Source organism: Diabrotica undecimpunctata, chromosome 8 (assembly GCF_040954645.1).
Source record: "Diabrotica undecimpunctata isolate CICGRU chromosome 8, icDiaUnde3, whole genome shotgun sequence".
NCBI lineage: Eukaryota > Metazoa > Arthropoda > Insecta > Coleoptera > Chrysomelidae > Diabrotica > Diabrotica undecimpunctata.
In genome coordinates this window covers 125844792-125872101 of record NC_092810.1, presented here as the reverse complement: position 1 = coordinate 125872101, position 27310 = coordinate 125844792, and the positions used below count along the sequence as shown (strand labels likewise).

The following is a 27310-nucleotide window of genomic DNA, read 5'->3' as shown; positions in this document are numbered from 1 at the left end:
CTCTTCTCCATACACGGACTCCTAAAAGTGCTTGTGCGTCGCTGCTTACTGTGTCTTCCCAGCGCTTTCTTGGCTTTCCAACTGGTCTCTTTCCCTGCATTCTGGCGTTCAGTGCTCGTTTTGGTAGCCTATCCTCTCCCATTCGTATCACATGTCCGGCCCATTGCAATCTTTGTATTCTAATGAAGTCTGACAGGGGTGTTTCCTTATACAGTTGATAGAGCTCGTTGTTATATCGAATTCTGAAGATTCCGTTTTCCCTTACAGGCCCTAGTATTCTCCTCAGTACTTTTCTTTCGAATGTGTCGAGTTTGCCTTTGGATGTTTCTTTCAGGACCCATGCTTCGCTGCCATAACATGCTATTGGCCGAATTAAAGTTTTGTAGATTCTCATCTTTGTATTTCGGTGGACACTTTTAGACCGAAATATATGGGAGAGGGCAAAATAAGCTTTGTTTGCCTGCGTTATCCTTTTTCGTATTTCTCCATCCTCTGCTCCATCGGCATATATTTCTACTCCCAGGTATGTAAACTTTCCAACCGTTTCAATGTCATCTTCATGCATAACGTTTTGTGGGACTATATTTCTTCTCGTCTGTATCATTATTTTTGTCTTTTCTGTGTTAATTTCCAGACCTAGCCTTTTCGTTTGTGTTTTTAACTCTGCGTATGCTTCCTGTGCTCCTGTTGATGTTCTACTCATAATATTAATATCATCGGCGTAGGCAGCCAGTTGAACCGTTTTATTGGTCAGTAGGTTTTCTCGTCCATCTCGGCCAGTAGGAGTTCTCATTTCTCAGATGTTTGATATTATTTCAAAGACGCTGTTTTCTTGGAAACCGGTGAGACAGTATTGGTGAAGTTTGCGTAATCTGTGTTGGTGATCAGGAATTGAGATATGTTGGAGTGATAAAGGCTGCAGCTGCGGAAAACCGTGACCTGATTAATGGAAGTATAGACATCTAACATCCAAAGCTAACAAATTATTCTTTGAAAGTCGGTCATTTTACTTTTTTGCATTATTTTTATTCAATACTGTATTTTAACTTGTAATAACTTTAATTTACTAAAAATGACTATTCACTGTAATGCTTAAACTTGAAATTGTTTTAAATATATATACTTTTTACAACCAAGACCTGGAGATAACTTCACAAGAAAATCATGTATGACGTCACCACTTATGTTAAGTAAATAATGGTAGATAAACTTAATCAAATTAGGTGACACACTGAAAGTGAAATCTCTTGATTTAATATTGATTTAATTTTTGATGGCATTTGCGTCACAAATTTTCTTTGATTATATCATATTTTTAAATCATTAGTAATTATGGGCATATCGAAATATTATCAACAAACACGTGTAAAATCTTCTTTTTAGAAAACTGCTTTTCGATAATCGTTTACTCATAAACTCGTGATGCAATATGTCTGTACGCATATACATGTTAAGTAGCAAATTAATTTATTATTCAAAATTGCGGTTTAGACATTTCTAGTTCCAAGACTTCTAAAATATGTAGGAATTCATTATGTAATAATTAATATGTGTCATATCAATAATAAAAATTCATAAATTTGTGAAGTTACGCGGAAGCAAATAGTGAATATTTTTTTTGCTTATATACAGGTTGTTCCAAAATATTTCTAACATCTTATAATTCAGAAAACGATGAATATTTTTTTTGAAAATTGGGAAATCTCGATTGGACCTACAATAATATCAATTGATGTATACATGATATCTGTGAAGTCATTACAATAAAAAAAATTTAATAGGTCAGATGAAAGAATTTTTTACCCAAATTCAACGATGAACGACAATGAGAGTATTAATCTAAATAAGTAGGTATGGTAAATTTTCAATTTAATGTTTATTTTCAACAATAATCATTAACATTAAAAATGTGAAATAATTTTATAGTTGGTGTTCAAAGTGACCTCCTTCCGCTTCAACCCAAGCGTCAAACCGTCTAAGCAGTTTACGTGTACATGCCCCGTGTTCATCTCTGGCGTAATCAGGGTTCCCGATTGCCTAATTTAAAAAACAATTTTTATTTCAAATCCTATATAAAAGGTATATATAAAAGGTATATATAATAAAATACCCAAACGGGCTATATCACAATTACATTACAAAACGTTTTCGGAATGTAAATTCCATCATCAGTGTAACGAAGTATACATGCTATGAGCCACTAAAATATGGGTGAAAACCCGTTAAATGTTGTTAATTTATAGTTATGTTACATTATATATTATTACAAATTAGGATGTTCAAGTTACCGTTGGAACTGGTAACATTGCGAAGTATGGACGTCGCCATGTTACCAATGGTAACATGGCGACGTAACATGGCGACCATACGTCGCCATGTTACCAATTCCAACGGTAACTTGAACATCCTAATTTGTAATAATGTATAATGTAACATAACTATAAATTAAGAACATTTAACGGGTTTTTACCCATATATTTTAGTGGCTCATAGCATGTATACTTCGTTACACTTATGATGGAATTTACATTCCGAAAACGTTCTGTAATGTAATTGTGATATAGCCCGTTTGGGTATTTTATTATACAGGAATGATTGCCTTAAGAACCGGCAAAATAACGCAAAAGATAGAAAACATAATACGTTGTGAAATAAAAAGAGATGCAAGTAGTAGAGGTGAGAAATTATCGATATAAACCTATAATTTACTTTACATTACATTAGATCTATTGAAAGTTTCCCACCTTTAGACGTTAGCTTATGAGCTGCTTGACTTCAGTCATAGTAATACGTATCACGTAATGTGAGTAAAAACAGTTTAAGTATGAGTATGTTTTTATCCAAATTAAAGTATTGATCAATAATAAACTGTGATTTGAGACGTCGCATACACTCTTCTCAATACAGAATTATCATAGCTTGTTATTCTGTATTCGCCAACACAGAACTAATTATCAAATTACTACTAATTAAACGGTTTACTTAAGCTTTGCTTTATTGCCTTCAATCAGTTTTTACTTTATGCGAAATTTAAAAAATGATAATGTTCGACGTCATACTTGTAATATTATGACTAAAGTCAACTAGCTCATAAGCTAACGTCTAAAGGTGGGAAACTATCGATAGTCCTAATGTAATGTAATGTAAATTAGAGGTTTCTATCGATAATTTCCCACCTCTACTACTTTCATCTCTTTTTATTTCACAACGTATTATGTTTTCTATCTTTTGCGTTATTTTGCCGGTTCTTAATGCACTCATCACTGTATACCTTTTATAAAGAATTTGAAATAAAAAATTTTGTGATACATGGTATACAGCCAGCTACAGGAACTTAGTTTCCTAGCCGATGCCTAATTTTTGTTTTTAAATCGTCTACATCTGTAAGTTCTTCGTTATAAACGATGCCTTTTAAATAGCCTCATAAAAAAATCAAAGAGTGATAGCACAGGCGATCTTGGAGATCATCGGACGGGTTCGTTGGTTCCAATCCATCTGTTTGGAAATATACAATTAAGGTAGTTGATTACAATACCACTAGAGAAATATTATCCAGTAACGAAGGTAGCTCATTAACAAAAAATTCAGATATCTCTGACCATTTAAATATTCTTCAAAAAACTATGGACATATTAAACGCCCATTAAATACCCCACACCAAACATTAATTCCCCATTTAGTTTGAAAGCGAGTTTTCCTTAACGAGTGCGGATTTTCCACTGACCAATAATGGGAGTTATGGCGATTTAGAATCCCATTATTATGGAGACGAGTTTCATCACTCCACAAAATTCTAGTCAAAAAGTCATGAGTGTCTTGTATCATCACTGGCATTATGACGATGAAGATTAGTCTTCGATTTAAATCGGTGGGTTGCAATTCATGGACCAAACACAGTTTAAATGGATATTAATGGTGGTTTCTTTCAAATATTTTGAACTGTAGTTGACTACAGTTTTTGCAAAAATGGACCCTTTGATCACATATGGATTAATCGTAACATATGCTAAAACATTCACTATTTTTATTTGGTCTGTATTGCTTTGACATGATCTCTATGTTTACAGTTCGGAAAAGAATCTTGCCGCAGCTTCTCCTTAACCAAAGCAAAAGTTACATGAGATGGTGTTCTTCTTTAAGGAAAAGCAAGCTTTTGTAGAAGCCTTAATCATTTCGAGCATTTTTCCTACATTCACCACAAATCAACAACATATCTACGTATTCATTAGATGAGAATGGGAGAGACATTTTTACTACTGTATGGACTCACGATATCTTAAAATTCTGTTTTAAAACTAAAAGAGTGAAGAAATTATATTAGCTGTTATTGTTTATAATTGTCAAACAACGATTTAAATAAAATATCAAGGACATCAAGCTTTTCTTGTGAATTTGTAAAAACAATAAAAATATGCTGGTTTCAGGTTAATTATGAGATGATAAATACGGCATTAAATTGAAAATTTAGCGTATTAATTAACATTAATACCCTTATTGTAGTACTCCGTTGAATTTGGGATAAAAAGCCTTTCGTTTGACCTAATTTTTACCCCCCTGAATAATATTATAACACTAGCAGAAGGACAATAAGGTTTTAGGTCGGGAAGATTATGCACCGAAGCTATATTTATAATGAGGCAACTGCAAGAGAAATCATTAGAATGCAACAAACCGGCATATCTATGTTTCGTGGACCTTAAGAAGGCATTTAACCGTGTCAAATTAAAGGACGTTATCCACTTAGTGTACGCAAAAGAGATACCTTTAGGAATAATCAAAACGATCGAGGATGTCTGCCGAAACAACGCAATAAAAGTAAAAGTAGAAGAAGACCTAACCAACCCTATTAAAGCTGGCAATGGGATAAGACAAGAAGATTCCCTGAGTCCTCTATTGTACAACCTAATTATGGACGAAATAATAAAAAAAGTAAGAACTAAAAAAGAATGCCAAATGGGAGAAACACAACTTAAAATAATCTGCTATGCAGACGACGCAATACTACTCTCTCAAAGTGAAGATGATTTACAACGTATGCTGCACCAATTTAATATAACCTCCAGACAATTTAACATGTTAATTTCCCCAAAAAAGACAAAATGCATGGTTATGACATTATAAATGGAAGGTTATGAATGGTTATGACATGGAGCTGGAAGATCAGATAATAGAACAAGTGATGGAGTTTAAATATCTAGGCATCACGTTATCTAGCTACGGAAAGCTCGAAACTGAAGTAAAAGATCAAGTGAATAGAGCAAACAGAGATGCAGGCTGCCTGAATGAAACAATATGGAGAAATAAAAATATCGAGAAAGAAATGAAAAGCAGAATTTACAAAGCAGTCATTAGACCAATAATGACATAGGCGGCAGAAAGCCGACCTAACACAGAGAGGGCAAAAAGGATGTTCGAAACAGCAGAGATGGAAACAGCAGAACTAGAAGTACAGATATACGGGGTAGATGCAAGGTGGAGAACATCAAGAACATGGAACAATCATATAAGCCGAATGATAACAAATAGAGTAGTAAAAACGGCAAGAGGCGGTTCTTCAATAGGAAGACGATCAGTAGGAAGACCACGAAAACCATAGAACGACAATTTACTGGAGGCACATTGAAAAACAGACAGTCATGTCTACATAAAAAGAAGAAGAAAATGATCTATTTAATTTTTTCCATTGTAATAATGTCACAGCGCCCGTGATGACATCACAGCTCTCATGTTTACTTCAATTGATATTATTGTATGTCCAATTACCAATTTTCAAATAAAAATATTCATAACTTCCTGAATTAAAGGATGTTAAACACATCTTGGAACACCCTGTATAAAGTGTGGAGCAAAATTTCGGTCTCAAAGGATTGTATAAATATAGCAAAGAAGAAGAAGATTGTATATATCCTAAAACACAAAACTTGGAGAAAAGAAAAACAATTTTCGATGTTATAGTTTTGAGGTTTTTATAAGGTTTAAATTGTTACACAATTATTGGGTAATTTGGTAAAATACACTCATGTGCCATTCAAAGTAATTAATTCGTACAAAAAGATGAGTCATTCGTATAAAAAAAACATGACTTCAGTACTATCTACAAATTAACAGAGACGATACAAAAAAGTGGAACAGTAGACCGTAATGTAGACTACCACGATGCTTCATACTATGTATTCTGGATTTTTTAAATAATTTATTTAAAATTAAATAAAGTAATTTTATTATTTATTTATTTTTTAATTTTAAACAAATTTAATAAATTATTATGCTTGCTCCTAACGCCACCTACTAACGTATTACCAAAGCAGACGCTGTTTACTTATGACAAACTTGTCAAATTCAGAACAAATATTAATAATAAAATATAAATAAGTATCATTTGATAGCAAATTTAATTATTATATAAACTAAATAATATGTTTAAAAATAATAATTGTATTTACATGAAATTATTTTAAAACAAGAATTATTTTAAAAATTTAAACAGATGATTCAATGTTGTTATTAATTGGATGACATTTATGTTTAATTAATTAATTTAAGCTTCGCTTCAAAAAGCGTCATACCGGTAAAAAATTCAAGAGAACGGTTGTCAATTCCAGGAGTTTACCGAAAACAGAGTGTACTCATCCAAACTTATAAATGATTTATTAAAATATAAAATAGCAGCTCCTTGGAATATACTATATTTATTATCACTTGGCTCTGTAGATATTTACAACTCCTTAATTCAATTTTTAAAAGACAGCAAATTATCATTATAATTCTCTAAAAATTATTTAGTTAGTAGATGTAATAGTCTTTTATTTTGATAGGGCATTTAGGTAAATAATTATAATGATGACTGTCTTAGTCCTTTTGTGTCTGGCTGTATGACGATAAGTCTAAGCCAAAAAAAAAAAAAAAAAAAAAAAAAAGGAGTTTACCGTATTCATTGTATTTTTGATTCAGTCTAATTGGAACCATAAAACGTAGCCTAAATACTTTTACAAAAGGAACTGTGGTCTTGACCACTGTCAATATACCAACACACAAGACGACCACCAAATTTTATTCAAGGAAACACAGAGGATAGAATAACCTCACACTACTTTCAACAAATGTTGTGGGAGGCCTTTTCATTCTTACATTTAGCGCCTCCTGTAGAGGTGCTGATGAGTTTCTCTACGACCCACGTTTTTTCATCTAACGATCTTTCCTTACATTATAAGCTGTAGGAACTTATATTTTAGGACTCTAAAGACGTGGTCAAGAAACCTAAGTGTTCTCCAGTACTGCCTGATTTGTAACTCTATTCGTCCAGAAGACTCTTAAAACGCCTGTAGACCCATATTTCAAAAGCCTATCTTTTTAAGAAGTTTCTTATTTAGTGTAAAGCTTTCCACACCGTATGGAAAAACACATAACACCTAACAATTTCAACTCTTAGTCATAGAAAAATAGTCCTGTCAACAGTTCTTTCATTTTGACGAACGTAGCTCATGCTTGATCAATGCATGAACGATTATGTAATCGGTTAATTATTTCAAATTTTTCTTCAAAGTTTGTTATTATTGTACGGTTTTTATTTCTTAACATGTTTGTTTCTTGTTTGAATCCAAGACCGACAAATTCCTTAATTTTCTGGTGAACGTTAAATCTGTCCTATTTACTGTATAGTTCTTTAATTTCATCGCACTTTTTGTTCATTCACCTTTCCTTTGCTTCCTTAAATTTGTTTCTGATGGCTTCGTGAATTTTCTTGTATGTTACATCATTCTTGTGATTAGGTATGTCTCCTCAGTGCCAGAATCTCCTGAGTCATCTATTGTTGTTTTTTTCTGGTAATCATTTCTACTTACAGTTTTGTTTTGAGTGTTCACTATTATTTCTTTAATTTTCGACCATTGCATATGCACTGCTACTACGTTTTCTCTTTCTTTGAGATCATAAAACTTTTTATTAATTAGCTGAGTTGTAATTTGAGCAGTATCTGGTTATTGTAATTTTTTAATATCAATTTTGGTGTAATTATGTTGTCGGCATTTGTTTAGTAATATATTTATATTTATGATCACCGAATTGTGCTCAGATCTAACATCGCTGCCTGGGTAAGTCTTTACTGATTTTATCCCATTTCTAAACTTTTACATTGTATACAAAATTACAATAGCCTGTCTCATATCTGTTTTCTCTCATCCAACCCTAACTTCCCATTGTACTCCTCAAAACTTCGCTTAACACACTCTTAATTCTAATACATCTTGTAGTTGTATTTAAAATTCTTCGATTTCTTTCTCAGGTTGATCAGCGGTGGAGGCGCATATCTATATTGAGTTGAGTTTGCGAATGGTTAACTAAAGTTAAAGCAGGATTATTCTATCGGATTAGCCTACAAAATTTACTAAATAGTCGTAGATTTCTTTATTAAGAATTCTTACTCCATTAAAGTGATTTTATCAGTGTTTCCAAAGTAGTATAGAGTTCCATTTACTGTTTGACATTTTTCCTAGTTTGGCCATCAGGTTTCACTCGAATATTTAGTCTATCCATCTCAGATACAACATTGTCCAGTTTATCTGATTGATTAAACCAGCAGCAACCCATATGTTTCACTGTTGCTCATGACGTGACTGTTTGGACTGTTTTTATTGTGGTCAACACTCTTTTTCTTTTTGTATCCTTAATAAAACGTTCTGATTAGTTACTCATATCTTCAGGATTCGACGATAAAGCCACATTTCGAAAGCCTCCATTTTCTTGCAGGTAGCATCTATCAGAGTCCACGACTCAACTCCATACAACAGTATAGGAAAGATGGTAATAACCTGATTTTTATGGGTACTGATAAATCATGGCATTTGAATAGCTGAATAGCTTAACCATTTTTTGAAATGCAGATCTTGCTTTTTCTACCCTACATTTAATTTCTAAGGAATGGTCCCAATTTTGGAAAACTCCATATCTCTGACTTACTTCTGCAATTCTATTCATTACCTCCTGGAGAGCTTCATAACTGTCAGCGAATACCACCGTGTTATCAGAATATCTAATGTTATTGACATATTCTCCGTTAATTCGATTTCCGGCTTCAACATCTTCTACTGCTTCTTAAAAGATTTCCTTAGAGTATGTGTTCAACAGCAGGGGTGATAGTATACATCCTTGTCGAACGCCACGTTTGATTTTCATATTATCAGATTGACCTGCTTCTGTACGGATAGACAATGTTTTGTTCCAGCAAAGATTGCTAATAATTCTTAGATCATAAGTGTTTATTTAAATATTTATTAATATCTCCGTCATCTTGTCCTGCTTTACTGTATCAAACGTTTTATGGTGATCAATAAATCATGCATAAATATCGCAATCCATGCGCAACAAAACCGTCTCCACATTATTGAAATAGCACTTGTCTGCTAAAGAGAGACTCTTCCGTACCCATTGCATTCCGAGAACCAAATTGTGTACGGCTGATTTTTTCTTCGCATAGTCTATATTATGTCATTGAATACTTTTGTTAATCTTTCAGTACCGTCGGTGTTAAATAGCTTTATGATTTCAGCATGTGCATTGTCAGGTCCAGGAGCTTTGCCATCTTTTAGTTGTAATATTGCTTTTCCCACTTCAGCTGATGTGATTGGTAAGTGGTCATTACATATATAGGATGGAGATTGTTCGGACCTGTTATTGTCAATAAAAACCGGTTCAAGATAATCTCTTTTGTACATTGTCTCAATACTGGTGATCGTTGCTGCTCTTCACCAGGGTTTTTAGAACTAGAAGGGATATGTATTAAAAAGTAGGATATGTAGGGTTATGGGTCATGAGATTCACGGTATGGTAGTCCAGATAGACTACCAGCTACCCATCTGAGAAGCCTTCAAAATTCAAAAAGATCCGATTAATTTAAATAGTTTAGGATATAGACTTTAACATTACAAAACAGCGGCTTCAAAAAACACAAAGTTTTGATTTGAAAGAGAGGGGAGCCATAAAAAAAGAGGGGTGAAAGAGGTGGGATCGGCAAGTTGTTACATTTCACGAACTGTTTTCTTTTTTGGCGCTTCTATAATGTTTTAAACTAAAATATGCTTCGACGCTCATATAGAGTTGGTTCCTACACGTGTATCTCACATGAATGCGGATTTTTGTTTGAGAATATCGTACGTAAACACGTAACGCCTTTTGCTTCTTTTGTGACCCAAATTTTTTAATCGTGCAAGCAAACGTGCGCTTTCCCGTATCTAGATTAGTAGTGCAAACACTTGCTAGGAAGAACTAACGCCACGCGTCTTTAATGCAGTTTTCTTGACCAAGAATCAAGCCATGATAGGTAGCAACTGTTGTAGATATGCAGCCTTATGGGGACGTTTGCCATTTAAAATACATAACACTTTCCGTAGCGACATGGTTACTGTCCCAGTAGAAGTAAAAAATACAAAAAATATTTTTACTGAAATACGCGGCAACGAAAATTTATCCCTCGATGAATCATTTTTGTTTTTTCATGGACGAATCAGTTTTAGACAATATATAAAAAAAACAAGAAAGCTAAATATGACAATAAATTTTATTTTATCTGCACCAATGGCGGCTACATGCTGAATCTAAATATTTACTGTGGAAAAAGTGAAGAATACAGAGGTTATTTTTAAATTTCAATCATTGGTATGTACTTTATATATTTCTTATAAGCTTCCTATAAGAAAAACTGATACTACTGGTACACTACGATGCAATTGTAGGGGATAAACCAATTGATATCACAAAGCCATAATAAAAAAGAAGAACACATATGAAAAAGACATGGAAATATTTTATGTATCTAATTGAAAGGTTAGATGAGAAGTCTTATATATTTCTTCTATGTACCATACTAAAATGATAGTTTTAAATAAATATCGTCAACAGAAAGACAAGCCTCAAGAAATTTCTCAATATATAACCGTAAAGATCAGATGACGTTATATCATTCTACCAAGAAAGTAATGTTTCACCTATTAGACATTATCACGTGGAATTCATACTATATTTTTCAGCGTGTTGAGACAAATCAGATTTTTCTTCAATTCCGTGGATGAACTGACTAAATCATACGTTATAGCCCCAACAGTAAAATATGCAAGACATATAAGGTCAGGTCCGATTAGAGGAGAAAAAAAGCAGCGCATAGATCATGTACCTGAAGCAGATGTCCGCCAGTTTGTGGTTATGCACTTTTGCCTAAAATTTCCAAACAAAAAGGTTCCAAACAAAAGTCAGCACGTAAGACGTCAGAATTGTTTATCCCAGAAAAACGGAAAGAAACCATATTCGTGTACAAAACCTCTTCAGAAGAACCAGCCTTGTATATCGGTCCGTGCTTTGAAGAATTTTATATAGTTAGTAAAATTACAGGTTATGTATGGGTTAACACTGTAAGTACATAATAATCATTATGATCAAGAACAAAGCTGTATTTGCCGCTTACTTTTTTTTTACTAGAAATCGCTTTGTGAGATATAAGGCTCCTACGAATAGTTTTGTTTTAACATTATTTTATGTATTTTTCGTTAAAAACCATATTTATTTTTAAAAGTAAATATTTTTTATGCATGTCCGCTAACGTGTTCAGTTGGACTGGTACAAAACTGATAATCTGGTCGAGTTCGTAGGTGGAGAGCCCTATATACTTGCAAGCTAACAGTTCTGACCACAAACCCACTGAGCATTTAGCGAAAATAAAATCAAATCTATTAAATATAAATATAAAAACACACATTATTTTTAATTGAATTGTACCACTTTGTTCGTAAATATATTTCTACATTTAATTAAAATATAAAATTGTTCTTATCAATTTAAATATCTCGTTTGTGACTTGAAATAGCTTCCCTCTTATTAGATTCATCCAACATCGAAGTCACTTCCATTCTCTCTTCTGCAATATGTTGAATACTGGATAAAAGGTCAGGATAAGGATTTATTGCTTTAACAAAATCTTTCTGATCTAACCTATAAATTTCTGACACTTCCACAGCTACCACAGATGCTATACGATATGTATTCTTTTTTAAAAGAGCGATCTCTCCAAAATGGGCCCCATCTTCCAGATGACAAACCTCTTTGCCGGTCTTTGTGTATATGGCGACTGTACCAGTAGAAATGAAATACATGCTTGTTCCTGGTGTATTAACTCTAATTATTAGGTCATTGACAAGATATACTTCTATTTTTAAACATGAGATTATTCGAACTAGAAGATTTAGTGGAAGATTCCTAAAAAACGTTACATTTTCAACCAACTTCTTGCAAGCATGCATGTTCATTTCTTGCCTGAGCTGTTCTGATATTGTCGCTAATATTTCGTTTTCTCTAAAATACTTTTTCTGGAACTTAAACTCGTAGTATGTTAAGATACGAGACCTCATTTGTGACGGTAGTTGTTTGTGGCGCATATATTCTTTCAATTGCCGTTCCATGGCATCATATTTTAGTACCGATGAAGTATTTCCAGTGTTTATTTCCATAATCATGGCTAAGATGTAAATACAAAATAGACTTGATCCGTACCAAACGAGGAATATTAATATTATTTCTAATTCTGCTTTTGGTATTACTTTGCCATATCCGGAATTATAGAGCAATAATGATTTGTGATGGAGAGCGTTAATATATTTAATCCAAAACATGTCATTGATAAAGTATCCTTCTTCAGACTTGTCGTAAAAGGCATCAAATCGTTTGTAGTAAATTATGTTAGCTCTGATAAACTCGATAACACAGCACATAATATGCCAAAAAAGAGTGGTATTAACTATTACCATAGTTGTCATATAGTTAAAATGTTTGATTTGAAAATAGCTAGCTATAATTTTAGAATACGATATAAAAGATCTAGCCAGTAAATATCGAAAAAGCGTTAGCCACAATATGATGGCCATATAGTTGGTGCTCATTGGAACAAAAATATCAAGATAAAAAGGAAACGAAGATAAAAGATCCGGGATTAGGTTTGTACTTAAATAATATTTGAAAACTGATCTCCTATCCAACACCACTTTCTGCATAGGCTCGTTATAGTACCCCGTGAAGCAGTTAAGCACAACATTCAGCATTAAAAATGTATCAAATATTAATCTTAATATATTAATCGTATAAGGAAATGAATAGTTTGGATCACGAAAATCAAATAGGAGATACAAAAATGAGGTGAATATGAATTGATACAGTATCACTATAATCATAATAATGGCCCAAACTACCCTCCCCGTGCTAAAAGGATGAATCGCATATGGGTAATTCTCTAAATGTCTTCTTCTTTCAGCTGATATAGCTCCAAAACTTCGCAGGTGATGCGTGTAAAATTTACTACTTTCAGATACTACTCTCATTCTAACAAACCACCGTCTTATTCGAGAAATGAGAGATTTCCCTGGAACAAAGTCATAATCGTAGTTATCAGCTATGTCCTCTAAGGTACAGTCGTGTCCATAACTAAGAAATGTTTTGTGTGTATCTGACAGTGGTTTCTTTTCGAACTTTTTGGCATAACTTGCTGAATGCACTTTAGTTCTTCTTGAGAACATCTTAAGATCGGTAAACCAACAGTTTTCCCCAAGAATATCTTCAAGTTAACTAAAACAGACAAATATTTGTAATATATTTTTTATATATAGTAAAATAGAAATTCTGTTGACACGGTCCAGATTAATCACGTTTTACTATAGGCGAGAGGCGAACTTCTCAAAAGATTACTATGAACTATAACTCGTAGGCTATCAAGCAAAAGTACCAAAATGTTTGTAATAAAAATCTGCACAACTTTTTTTAATAATATTTTTTGATTGGAATGGGAGCAAGTAAACATTTTGATTTTATAATTTTAATAAAATTTTATATTTAACTCACGATATCTCATTTCCTTTTAAATATAACGCTTTCTATTTTTGACACAAATATACAAAACATGAGATCTAAATTTTGATTATAAACAAAATGACTATTTTTTTGAAAAAATCATATGCTATCCTTCGAATATTTTTTTCTAATTCAAAATTTATGTTGCAAATTTTTAAATCTACCTTTTTAACTATTTGTACATTAAAATATAATAGTTTTCCAAGTTTTCTTTAAAGTTTCAGATTTCCAAATTGAATGTTTAAAAAGTTACAGCAATTTTTATTAACGCATTGGTGTCCCGCAACCTCCTTTATGCAAAGCATATGTGTAGAGTGAGCACGGATTTCATCTTCATGACAAACTTGTAACCCTTTAACAATCGATTCGAATTGTTTACATGTTTATAAAATATTATGTTTTTTTAATAATGATTTACAAAAATTTTCGATTCTTACACATTTACCGAGAGAACAGTCCATGAAAAAATTGTTAGTTGTTTTCTAGCTTCAGCATATGACTATTCTTCGAAAAAATTAAAAGCAGATAGATATAGTGTAAACTCACTTACATACAATTTAGCTATTAAAAAAATACATTTATAGATAAATTGTCTTCATCGAAATCGGCATTAAAACGACTTTAAGGTCTATGTGGCAAATCAATCAGTGAGTTTTGCCACAAATTACTTCATAAGAAATAAAGAAGTATGGATGGATATATGATACACGTCATACATCCGATCCATTTCCATAGCTCTCAATCATTGCTTGTCATATTCTGTCCATATTTATATTTCTGCATCGTAGAGTGCGATACCTTTGACGATAGTATCGTAGATATTTATTTTCCTTCTTTTGCTGATATCTTTTTGCCAACGTCTATCATTTAATCTGCTTAGATTATTATTTTTTTTAATTTCTGTTTATTGGTTTCTTCTTAATTAATGATACCTATAGTTTTCATATCCTCATATTTTGTCCTCTTCGTTTTCGTTTAAAAGATACCCCCCGCTAAAATAGGCAAAATGCCCTCACTCTCAGAATTAACCTCTTTTTTTTCGGTGTTACTCATTTTTTTTGAAATTGATACAACCTCAATTATGTTTTTCATTATTTACGTTTTATATGATTAAAAAATAAGACTTAGCGTAATTTTAGCCCGCCACCCCCTCCCGCTACCTCCAAAAACGCCATTTTTTCGTTTTTGAGTCTAATTTTTTCAACACATAAAACGTAAAAATTGATAATGTACTGTACGACAAGTTGCCTATGGACCTTGTTTGACAGTGACAGTTGTTATGTAAGCTAATAATAGTCTTGGTTTAGCAATACTTTGTATTAAACTTCGTGTTACACTAAAAGTGAGTTAAATTTTTCAAAGTGCTGATTAAAGCAAACTGCTTGTTAGAAACAAGCTTTTTATTGTGATATCTTTCATCACATGCATGTTTGAAAGTTCATTTGAATAAAAATGAACCGCCAAAGAAATTTGTCAATGGAGGAGGCAGTGTGAGCATCGACTCTCCTAGATGAAGGATATTCAATGCGATACGTTGCAGGTTTGTTAGAGAGACATCATTCCAGCATCAGTCGCAAGGTGAGGCGATATAATGAAACAGGGTCGTATCATCGAAGACCAGGGCAAGGGCGAAAATGTTGCACTAATCAAATTGATGATCGTTTTTTGAGACAACGTGCTCTCAGAGATAGGAGAGTCAACAGCAATTTGCTAAAAAATGAACATAAATTTTTCAAGATTGTATCAAAATTGGACCATCGATGATTGGAAATGAGTTCTTTTCTATGATGAGACTAAAGTAAGCCTAAAAGCTCCAGATGGTCGTGAGCGTGTCTGGCGAAGGCGAGGAGAAAGGTTTGCCAGCTGCAATATATCTCCTAAAGTGCCTTTTGGTGGTGGCTCTACAATGTTTGGGGGGGGGGGGGAATTTGTTTTGAAGCTCGTACGGAGTTGGTCCCATACGTACGAGGTCTATGAATGCCCATTATTACTTAGACAACATTATTGTCGAACATTTAATGTCTTTTGCTTCATTTCTTGGACCTAATTTTTTATTCATGCAAGACAACGCCCGTCCTCATGTGGCTCGACAGGTTATTGGCTACCTAAATGATGTTGATATTCCATTATTAGAGTGGCGACCTAACAGTCCGGACATGAATCCTATAGAGCATCTATAGAACTATCTCAAAAAAAAAAGATTCGAAGTCGTAGTCAGTATTGAAGAATGGGAGATTATTCCGCAAGCTTTTGTTGAACATTTGATATTAAGCATGCCTCGACGCATAAATGCAGTCATAAGAAGTAGAGAAGGGCTTACACGGTATTAGTTTTTTTTATCAGTTCTTTACTAAAAACAAATTTTTAAAGAAACAATAAAGCAAATTAAGGTCATGAGTCAAAATTGAATATGAGAAACGAAAAAGATTTGCAATATCGAGCGTCTCTGAACCCCGTCGGTCCTCATTCCTTGTAGTCTTTTATTAAGTCAAAATAATCATTTAGGTTGTAAACGCATAATTAAATCAAGCATGATTTTAATTTATTTAAAGTGGCATATTAAGTGGCAAACAATTGTAAAATTTAGATATTGTAAAATCAGGACTAGTTTCAAAAAGAGTTGTGGAGTTTTTACACACGCTTATCAATCTCCCGTGTCGGGTAATTATGAAAGTCAGAGTTGAGGGTAAAATTTTGAAATTTAGTTTTGACGTGAATAATACACTTATAAATATATCAAGCATAGAAAGTCACCAGGCTGTGTTCAATAAAATATTTACGACATGATTGTCTATTATCAATATTGAATATCAATCTAAGAATTCTCTTTTGAGTTATAAAAACTCTAGAAGAGTTCCTAGAGTTTCCCCACAAGACAACAATATAGGCCATATATGAATAAACCAATGCATAGTACACACTTATCAATTGATTGGTATTAAATAGAGTTTTCAACTGAAGGATCGCATAGTAACCCTTAGTTATTGTTTTGAAGACTTTACATGTATTACAGCAACTACAATAAAAGAGATTCTAACATGTTTATGACTGCTTATTTGTTAATGTACAAAAGTTTATAAAGAATTTTTCCAAAATCACAAAACCGCTTATAAAAGATGCCAGAATTGTACATATCGAAATATTGTTTAAGTGTTTTTAAATTTCAAAAAATTAATAACATGAATACCTACGTGTTTTAATACACCTTTCAAGCCTGAACAAACAAGTGTGTAATTTCGTCATAAGAACCATTCCTCACAGGTCCAACTGGAAATAACAAACTCATCACCTATACATACAGACTCAAAGCATTCAGTTTTTTTCAAACTGGTCAGAACTTCTTCAAGGAATGCAAATATTATGGTACAATTTTTCCACATGTCAACAATTTTAACCTCTAATTCCAATAATCATTGTCTATGCCAATATCCCTGGCTATCACTTTTCAAACAGCAAGCGTCAGTTTTATAAATATAACCAAAACCGTTGTAATAAATTAATTATTGTTATCATAGAACTGCTGTTATTGTGTAAATCGGTTTAATAAAAAAGTATTTTTTTAAAATTTGCGCTTATCGTAACAACCTTTACAGAAAAACTTTTGAATGAAGTCTTGTTCTTATTTTTACTTGAACAAACAATTCAATAAGTATTCAACACTTACCTTCATGTTATATTATTAAACAACTTATAAGAATGATTGGTCCTATTCCGCATATACATAAAGATTAAAATTAAGTGTACACTTTTCATTGAACATAAATTTGACAAATAAGAATATTACATCTGATTTTACACTGTTAATTCCCTTTGCTTTTAATATTTTCATGACAGTGGCATATCTATAAAAAGAAACATTGTCAGATTGACATTTAAAATTCTATTACCTTGACTTATGCAATGATGTATCGCTTTGACCATATTGGTAATGTTGGAATAAATGATTGGTTTCTTGATAGAAAAAGAAATGACCAATAAAATTAACATGCTGATACACGGTATTCGCCAAAATAAACAGTACCCAAAAGTTTACACGGCAGTGAAATTGCGCACTCGGTATGTATTAATTTGATTTGGCTGATTTGCCTTTAACTGTGATTTATAACATGCACCTTAGCAGCGTTTGAAGCTATTGAAAGCGTTAGCAGCTGTTAGCAGCTATTGAAAGCGTTTTAAAGACATAGTTTTCTTGAATATTAGGATTTCTATGTAGTCATTTTCTCAGAAATCTTCTCTGTAGGGAAGATTGATGAATATCTGCTAAATATAGTAATCCAAATACAGCCTTGATTTCTTGCTATCAGTTTTCTTTTACTACCTATTGGTGCTCATCGTTGTAACGTTAACTTACTGAATTGATTTTCTCGTTAGTATGTTTTACAATATCAGCAATGAGTATGTCATCCATGAAAATCTTCTAACAATAAATTGCAGTTTTAGCTTCTTTAGTGTGTCGTTTTACGGCATGCAAATAAGAAATTATATTTTCGACTCTAGTGTGAACCGATCGTACTTCTAACTTCTTAGCCCATTTCGTCACATAAACTCCGTCCCAATAATATCTACCCAGTGTATTTACAACATCTCCATTTTCTTGATCACTTTTATCTTTGTCGCCATCTTGTTTTATGTCTGTGCCATGAGAACTTTCACTAACATTGTCGGGCTGCACTTCGCCTTCGTAATCAGAAAGCTTCATCTTTATCGCTTTGTACCTCTTCCCACAATCATAGCAACCTCGCTTGCACTTGTTCATAACTACACATATTTATAACAAATTTTGAGCACAACAACCGGAATAAAGAATAAAAAACTTTGCGACATACCTTTGTGACATATTCTGACATCTATGTGAGTCGGTATTAAAGAAATTATGAAAATAACAATGCTTTCCGATAGAATGATGTTAGAGTAACAGCTACTGAATAATAAAGAGTGGTAAGATGCGGTTTTTGAGAAGTTTCATTTTTTGCATGCGTGCGTGGGGCGTATCATACCCCACCACAACAACGCAGGGTTAAGAGAACATACAGATCCCCGCTCTAAAAAATGGACGTTGTCCAAACGATTAAACCAGCCAGCTGGCTAGATCAGGAAGTGAAAATTAATTGAATTAATTTTTATACAAAAACTTCTTTTCGCTTGTTTCTACACTTCTGTAATAAAAGCTAAACAAAGCTTCTCCAGTTCCCAATTCAAATCATTTTTGAGAAAACTTATATGTAGTTCACTCGCATTCTTTTCTTGAGGAATATATCAACTATTATAGATAGGTAAAGTTAAATCATTTGACTATTATTTCTAAGTTTTCTTCGTTTACAAATTTCAAGATATCTAAGCAAATCTTATCTAGTCCAGCTGCTTGGACGTGTTTTAATCTTTTTAGAGCCTTTTCTATCTTTAACATCTTGTCCTCATGTTTTCTAATGTTGGTTAGGAAAGAAATAACGTTGTCGTCAAAAAAATATAGGTTACCCATACTTTTTCTCTCTTATGTCTCAAGGAGTGTCTTGATCTACTATGTTTGAATATGTTGGGGATTTACGATTGCCTGTCATTTCATTATCTTTTTTTTGGATATTAAATAGATTATAGTTTCTGTACATTTCCTCTATTTCCTTATTTTTTCCATCATCCATGCTTTTTCGGCACTTCTAATTTTGGTTCTAGCATGTGCCTGAGTTTCTTTATACTTTTCTACTTGCGTGTCTATATATTATATTAAAATTCTTTATACTTGTATAGTTTCGCTATTGTTCCATTACATTTACCATCCTATCTCTTGAGTCATCCATGCAGCATCATCCATACAGCAGCTTATAAAAGAAATACGGACACAGAAATCCCTCCCCCATGATTGGAATATTTGATTGCGTTGCACCATACACAAAAAATGAGATATCTTTGAATACACTAACTACAGAGGAATTGCGCTTCTAAACGCAGCGTATAAAATATTTTGCACAGTAGTATGTCACCGTATGGCACCATGTGCAGAACGGATAGTAGGAAAATACCAGGCTGGTTTCAGATGTTAGAAAAAACATTGGAATGTGCCATTGATACTCATCACATATTTATAGACAACGAAGCAGCCTACGACTCTGTGAATAGAAGAGAAATGTTTAAAGCAATAAAGCTGAAAGAGCTAGGAATATCAAATCAGTTGATAAATTTAACAAAACTAACTCTTGAAAAAGTGGACTGTAGAGTACGAATTCAGGAGGAACTTTCTGAATCTTTTAAAACAAAAAACGGGCTGCGCCAGGGAGACCCTCTCCTGTATACTCTTCAATCTGGCTCTGGAAAAAGTAATACGTATGTCACAAATCACAACCATTGGTTCAATATATAATAAATTAATGCAAATCCTTGCCCATGCTAATGATATCAATATTGTTGGAAGAACGAAAAACGCTGTACGAAAGGCGTATGTAGCATTAAAAGAATCAGCTACAGAAATGGGTTTCTGAAAGGGTCGTAAAGTCAGAATGATAATAGTGAATCATCGATGAGTTTATTATTTTTTTTACTTGTAAGTCAATGCCAATGGTGCTAAATGCTTCCTTTGTGTAACATCGTTCCTATGCTCTATGCATACAGACAGGGTATGAAACTGAAGCATTTTTAGTTATTTTTTTGATAGATTTTATTAGATACAGTATAATATACAATTTCGTCACATGAATGTATTTTAAAATGGCACATTCATGTAAAAAAGAGGATTATCTGTCAAGTTTGACTTAAAACTCCTTCATTTAAACATTTTACCATCAGAAAATCGATTATTCCTGATCGTTACTAGATAAATGTTAATTGCAAACTTGTTGAAAAACCCCGTCACGAGTATGTTTAGGCCTGTGCAATAAATCTAGCAACGTTTTTACATTTAAATGAGTATTTCACCTTTATAGTGGGCTTCAGATAATGAACTAGTACTCGATTGAACACCCACTTTAAAAGCTTCTCCCCGTAAATTAACATATCTCTGCATCATTTATTGGTAATGGTAAATTATTTAAAGTTACGTACCAACCAGTAAATTTGCTAGAATTTTGCCAGTACGAATTTTATTCTGTCTTATTAAGTAGTATAATATGAGTGGCTCCATATCAAAGACGGACATGTGCTAAAAAAATAAAAATTTAGTTAGTAGTGGTTTCTTATAGAATTTTTCCGGTTCTTTTCAATGGTGATAATAGTTTCCTTCAAACACCGAGGCAAATACGTTATTTTCTGCTTCACAGTTAAATGTTTGCTTTAAAAACGGACTCCTGCTATGAAGGTTTATTTCAAAAATGGACATCTCCCAACAGCTGATGAGAATGCTGTATTGTGATCACATTACTGCAAAATCAACAATGGCCGCCATTGCTTTCGACTTGTCCGATGTGAATCGTTTATGTGTCATGTGCGATATATATATATATATATATATATATATATATATATATATATATATATATATATATATATATATATCGCACATGACCAAGTCATTTTTACACAAGGCAGGGAATAGATGGAACATAAGATAAGAAAATTAAAGGAAGAAAATGAGTTATGGGGACTCAAGATAAATAGGTGTAAGACCGAATACTTATGTATTGGATCAGAGGTTGCAGCTTTGAACTTAAACTTAATCTTGAAGTTTAGAAGAAGTGACTATTAAGAGTTGTAAGACTTTTAAGCATTTGGAGCCAATGATAATCCGAGATGGTTATTTTATGAAAGATATAGAAATGAAAATATCACGGTGAAATCAAGCCACAAAAACACTACATGAAGTGATATGGAACAACACTCTAACCAAAGAAAAAAAATGACCCAGTGCATGGCGCTGAATATTACCCTATATGGAGTGGAAGTATGGACAATGACAACGACAATACGAAATAAAATAAGAACAGTTGAATTGGACTTTATGAGAATATGTCTAAAAATCACCAGAGAGTATCAAATAAGGGCAGAGGAAGTATGGAATAGAATGGAAGTAGAATTCTCAATTACGAACAAGATCGAAAACAGATCCCTTCTTCTTCTTTAAGTTTCATCTTCTATCGAAGGTTGTAAATCATCATGCCTATGCGGACTCTGTTGACTGTCGCTCTAAAAAGTTCTGCACTACTGCATTCAAACCATTCCCTTAAGTTCTTAAGCCAGGATATTCTTCGTCTTCCCACATTTCGCTTTCCTCGGATTTTGCCTTGCATAATAAGTTGTAATAATGCGTATTTTTGCCCTCTCATCACATGTCCTAAGTACTCAAGTTTTCGTATGTGGATAGTTAATATTATTTCCGCCTCATTTCCTATTCTTCTAGTTACTTTCACGTTTGACATTCTTTGAATCCATGATATTCGTAGGATTCGTCTGTAACACCAAAATTAAAAGGCGGCCAACTTATTCAGATGGACTTGTTTTAGTGTCCACGCTTCCAAGCCATAAAAAAGAGTAGAGAACACGTAACATCGAAGCATTTTCAGGCGTAGTTCTAACCTTATATCCCGACAACAAAGAAACTTTTTAAGTTTAATAAATGATGCACGTGCCATTTCAATGCGTGTCCTAATTTCTTTGGTTTGGTCTACATCTGATGTTATCCATGTTCCTAAGTATTTATAGTTATTAATACTCTCAATTGCAGTATCTTCAATAGTCAATTGGATATTTTCATGTGCAGATTTAGTCATGAATCATGCATTTAGTTTTCTTTAAATTTATCTTCAGTCCGTACTCATGACAGCGTTCATTAAGGCGTTGCATTGCGTTCTGTAAATCATTGTTATTTTCCGTCATTATTACTGTATCGTCTGCAAAACGTAAGTTATTTAAAACTTCTCCATTGATAGATACAACTTCTATTGAGTCTGAGAGCGCTTTTTGAAATACCGCTTCACTGTAGACATTGAAAAGTAGTGGGGACAGCACGCAACCCTGGCGGACTCCTCTCTGTATTTTGATATTTTGGGTGTACTGGTTGTCAACTCTTACCTTGGCAGTTTGATTCCAATATAAATTAGATATAATTTTCATATCACGACTGTCAATATTTTTGCTTTTTAATATATCTACAAGCTTTTTATGTTGAACATAAAAGAAGTACATGTCCTGATTCATGTCCATGCATCTCTGAGTCAGCACATTCAAGCCGAACAAAGCATCTCTTGGACTTATACCATTTCTAAAGCCAAATTGTGTGTCACTAATTTCATATTCAAGAGTTTTAACAATTCTGCTGTGAATTATTTTCAAAAATGTTTTTTGTGTGAAAAAGTGTGTGAACCATTAAAGCTATTGTTCTGTGATCTGAGTAAGTGGTTGCACTTGGCTTTTTGGGAATTGCTACAAAGGTCGATTGCAGCCATTGTCTGTAGATTGTGGCAGTCTGATACATTAGATTAAAGAGTTCAACCATTACATCAATAACATCTTCATCGATGAGTTTTAATAATTCGATTGGCACATCATCTGGTCCAGTAGCTTTACCTTTTTTTGTGTTTTTGGTGGCATAGATGACTTCTTCTCTTAATATTGGTGGTCCGGTATCCTCGGTGATTTCTAATGACAGTTCTTCTCTTTCGTCATTAAATAGTTGTTGGATGTAATTGGTCCAGTGACCAATAATAATATCCCCTTTATCATTTTTAAGGATATTATTTATTACATTTATTACATTATTATTATATTTAGAGCACAGGTGGCCGAAAAAAATATTCGATTGGGACCCGCCGGGAAGAAGACGGAGGGAAAGACCTGCTAGAAGATGGAAAACGTACATAGGAAATACTATGATAGAGATTACCTCAGAAAAGGTGACTGGGAGAATAGAGCGCTGGCGAACTCATAATGGAAAAAGCCGAAGAAGATGAAGATTATTTAATTCTTTGAGAACGATTTCTGGAGTAAAAATCAAAACGCCGAAACGAATAATTTGTAATTTTATTAACAGTTATTGTGGTTTATTCCCAAAATATAAAATATTAAATGAAAACTTAATGCATGAACACTCAATGAATATTCAGAACGTCAATTATTATGATTAGTCACTATCTAAAATATAGACTATTCAGGTAGGCCATGTTATAATAAAAAAATATATAAACTGTTAAGTAAAAAATGCTTCCGGTATGGACCAGACATAAAACGGTACATATAAAATTATCATTCGATAAACATAAAATAGGTAGATATCCATTACATTCCGAATTATTCATAAGTTAGCCATTTATGTCATCCTTTGCGTGAATACACGGATGGGTGGCCTTGGTGTTATGTAAACCTCGTAAACATCGTGAAATAACGGTCGCATACATAGAAGAGTGCAGTGATTATTAATATTTAACGGAATTGAGCAATACCGAACTTTCTTTGCGATGTGATCGACACAGTTTTGCATACTTCCGGCAACAGTTTTAAAAATTTATTGAACGCATTAATATGATGTGAAAACATTTTTCTTTATGAATCACACTTGATCTATGAACAATTGAGTTAAAATGAACATTAATAATGTGTCTCTTAAAACCAAAATCTTACTTATAGTATTCTCTAGATACTAAATGTCTAAATAAACTGCACAAACTGCCTAAGTTCACTAATCCGTATAATAATGTGCATTATCACAAATAAAAACAAGATAAAAACATTCTTGTAAACAAAAACTTTTTTCTCATGAGTTTTTGGTTAGATCTATACTATAGAGGAGCTGAATGACCCCGATTTTCAATTATTGAAGGAGTTTCAGCTTGTGGCTCTTGAATATTTTAATCATAATTTTATTCGATAGTATTCATCTAAAAGTCTCTGTGTGATGTGGGTATTAGTTAAAATAGTTAGGTAATGACTGTGAATATTGATTTACACGATTTTATTAAAAGGAAAACCATGTATTACAATTTAACCTACATCTTACAACAACAAAACATATATATCTATCTGTGTCTCTTGTCACCGTTCACTCTCGGTGGACACTGTCATGGTAACTTCGGTGGTATTCAGCCATGGAGCGGTGTGGCTGTTACATCCTCCCCCTTTGCACCACCCTGGCGACTCGCGGGTGGGGCAACAGAGTCTAAGCAGGAATAGAGCTCTACAGGACAGCAATGACAACGTTTTGGTCGGGGTTGTCTACGTCTGGTAATAGGGTCAGGTTCAGGTTCAGCTTCAATTTGAGCAAGGTCATCTCCAACAGGGGGGCCCATTTCGCTATCGTCTAACCCAAGGGTCAAAGACTCTGGGCAGAAGACCAGTGGAGCAGGAGGGTCGGCTTCTGAGGATTTCACTGGACGACCTCTTCTACGGAGAGGTTGAACTGGAGCAGGGCACGGATCTTCTGGATCGGCATGGAAAGGCGTCACGGCTGAGACATGATATTTTCCAGCAGGAACATCCGGAGTGTCGATGTGTGAAACTTCATAGGTTGTAGGGGACAGCATTTTGGTCACCTTGTAGGGTCCGTCACGACGCGGCGCGAACTTCGAAGTTATGGACTTAGACGCGTCACTTAGTGTATGCGAATCGACTAGCACAATATCACCTACTTCGAACGAAACCGAGCGGCGGTGGCAGTCTTTATACTTCTTACGTCTATCTTGGGATTGTTCATGTGTCTCGCGGGCTTCACTAAGAGCTTTACACAAAGTTATTAGATAGGGCGTGATTTGTGGCACGAAGTTGTCCTTAGCTATGATGCTTCGAAAATCACGATTTGCATCATCAGGAGTTCGTAACTCGCGACTGAACGTGAGGTACGCAGGAGTGAAACCGGTTGAGTCGCACTTCACAGTGTTCATCGCGAACCGTATAGCGGGTAACTTTTCAGACCAAGACGAATGGTCATTATTTGTTAGAATAGCTAACTGAGTTTTAATGTCTCTATTTTTTCGTTCGACGGGGTTAGCTTCCGGGTGGTATACAAGTATAAGGTTCTGTTGGTACCCAAAGCAATGCGCCACTTGCTGCATTACCGCACTCACGAACTGAGTACCGTTGTCACTGACGACTCGACGAGGGATTCCGTATCGTAAGATTATGTTGTCTATGAAACACTTGGCGCAGGCAGCGGCAGTAGCAGATTCTAACGGGAATAATTCTACCCAACGACTAGCAGTGTCTTCCACTACCAGAATCCATGTATAACCTTGAGGAGAGAGGGGCAAAGGCCCAAATAAATCAATAGATAGCACTTCAAACCTCTGGGACTGAACAGGGGTTTGTAGGAGACCAGCGGGTTTAAGGTTAGAGACTTTATAGCGTTGGCACTCAAGACATTTACTTACATGGTCAGAGATAATTTTCTTCATTCCAGGCCAATAGTAACGTTTTATTATTCTTTGATATGTCTTCTCCACTCCATAATGACCAGCAGTAGCGGAATCATGGTACTCATGCAGTATGTGAGGAATACGTGTACTAGCCGCTACTAATTGGGGCTCTTCTTCATCTACTTCAGGAGTATAACGGTATAATATCCCATTGTTCATGATATATCCTCTTTCTGCCCACCTCTTGAAATCTACACTTGTGTCAGAAGAGGGATCTTCTAAACATCTAATAATCTTGGCAACATCTGGATCATTAAGCTGCTCTTCTCGAACATCAGCAACACTAAGAGTTGGAAAATCTACTCTTACTAGATGAACTTCAGCTATGATGGGGACTTCTGTCATGGGAGGCCTTGATAGAGTATCTGCGATTACATTTTTTCTTCCTGTGATATATTCTATTTTTAGGTCATATGGCATGAGCTCTAAAGCCCATCGAGCTAACCGTCCAGTAGGGGACTTTAAGGTCATTAGCCATTTTAAGGCTTGGTGATCACTTTGCACTATTGTAGTAGCGCCTTCTAAGTATCCTCGAAATTTCTTCACTGCCCAAACCACAGCGAGAGCTTCTCGTTCTGTAGTGCTATAGTTTTGTTCAGCAGGAGTCAGAAGTCTCGAAGCATACTCTACAGGTCGTTCGTTCTCTTTCTCCCCCTGGAGAAGACATGCCCCCAAAGCATAATTGCTAGCATCTGTACGAAGTATATAAGGTAAATTGCAGTCAGCTTGTCGTAGGATTGGGGCGGAACACAATAATTGTTTCAGACATTCAAAGGCCTCTTGTTGTTCTGCTCCCCAGGTCCATTTCATAAATTCGACAAAGGTTTAGCAACATGGGAGAAATTTTCGATGAATCTACGGAACCATGAGCATGTTTGCAGGAATTTTAGCAGTTGAGTAACATTTAGGGGTGGTGTCATGTTTAATATGGCAGATACTTTATTTTCACTTGGCCGGATACCCAAAGGTGAAAGGATGTGTCCGAGATATAGGACTTCCTCACAGGCGAATGAACATTTTGCTCTATTTAGACATAATTTAAATAGGCGCATCCGGTTGAATACTTGTTTCAAATCGTCTATGTGATCAGAGAAGGATGGGGA

The 27310-nt window shown here is 34.1% G+C and overlaps 2 protein-coding genes across 3 annotated transcripts in view; one reads left to right on the top strand and one right to left on the bottom strand.

The window, feature by feature from the left end:
* The window catches only part of Cht6 (Chitinase 6), a 296348-nt gene that overhangs the window by 36280 nt on the left and 232758 nt on the right, over window positions 1–27310 (top strand). The gene's annotated exons all lie outside the window — the stretch shown is intronic.
* On the bottom strand, window positions 11758–17739 carry LOC140448555 (potassium/sodium hyperpolarization-activated cyclic nucleotide-gated channel 2-like). The gene is made up of 2 exons (XM_072541636.1): window positions 17546–17739; window positions 11758–13599 (listed from the first exon to the last, which is right to left on the bottom strand). The coding sequence occupies exon 2, from the start codon at window positions 13548–13550 to the stop codon at window positions 11823–11825; it is 1728 nt and encodes a 575-aa protein (XP_072397737.1). The 5' UTR covers window positions 13551–13599; window positions 17546–17739; the 3' UTR covers window positions 11758–11822.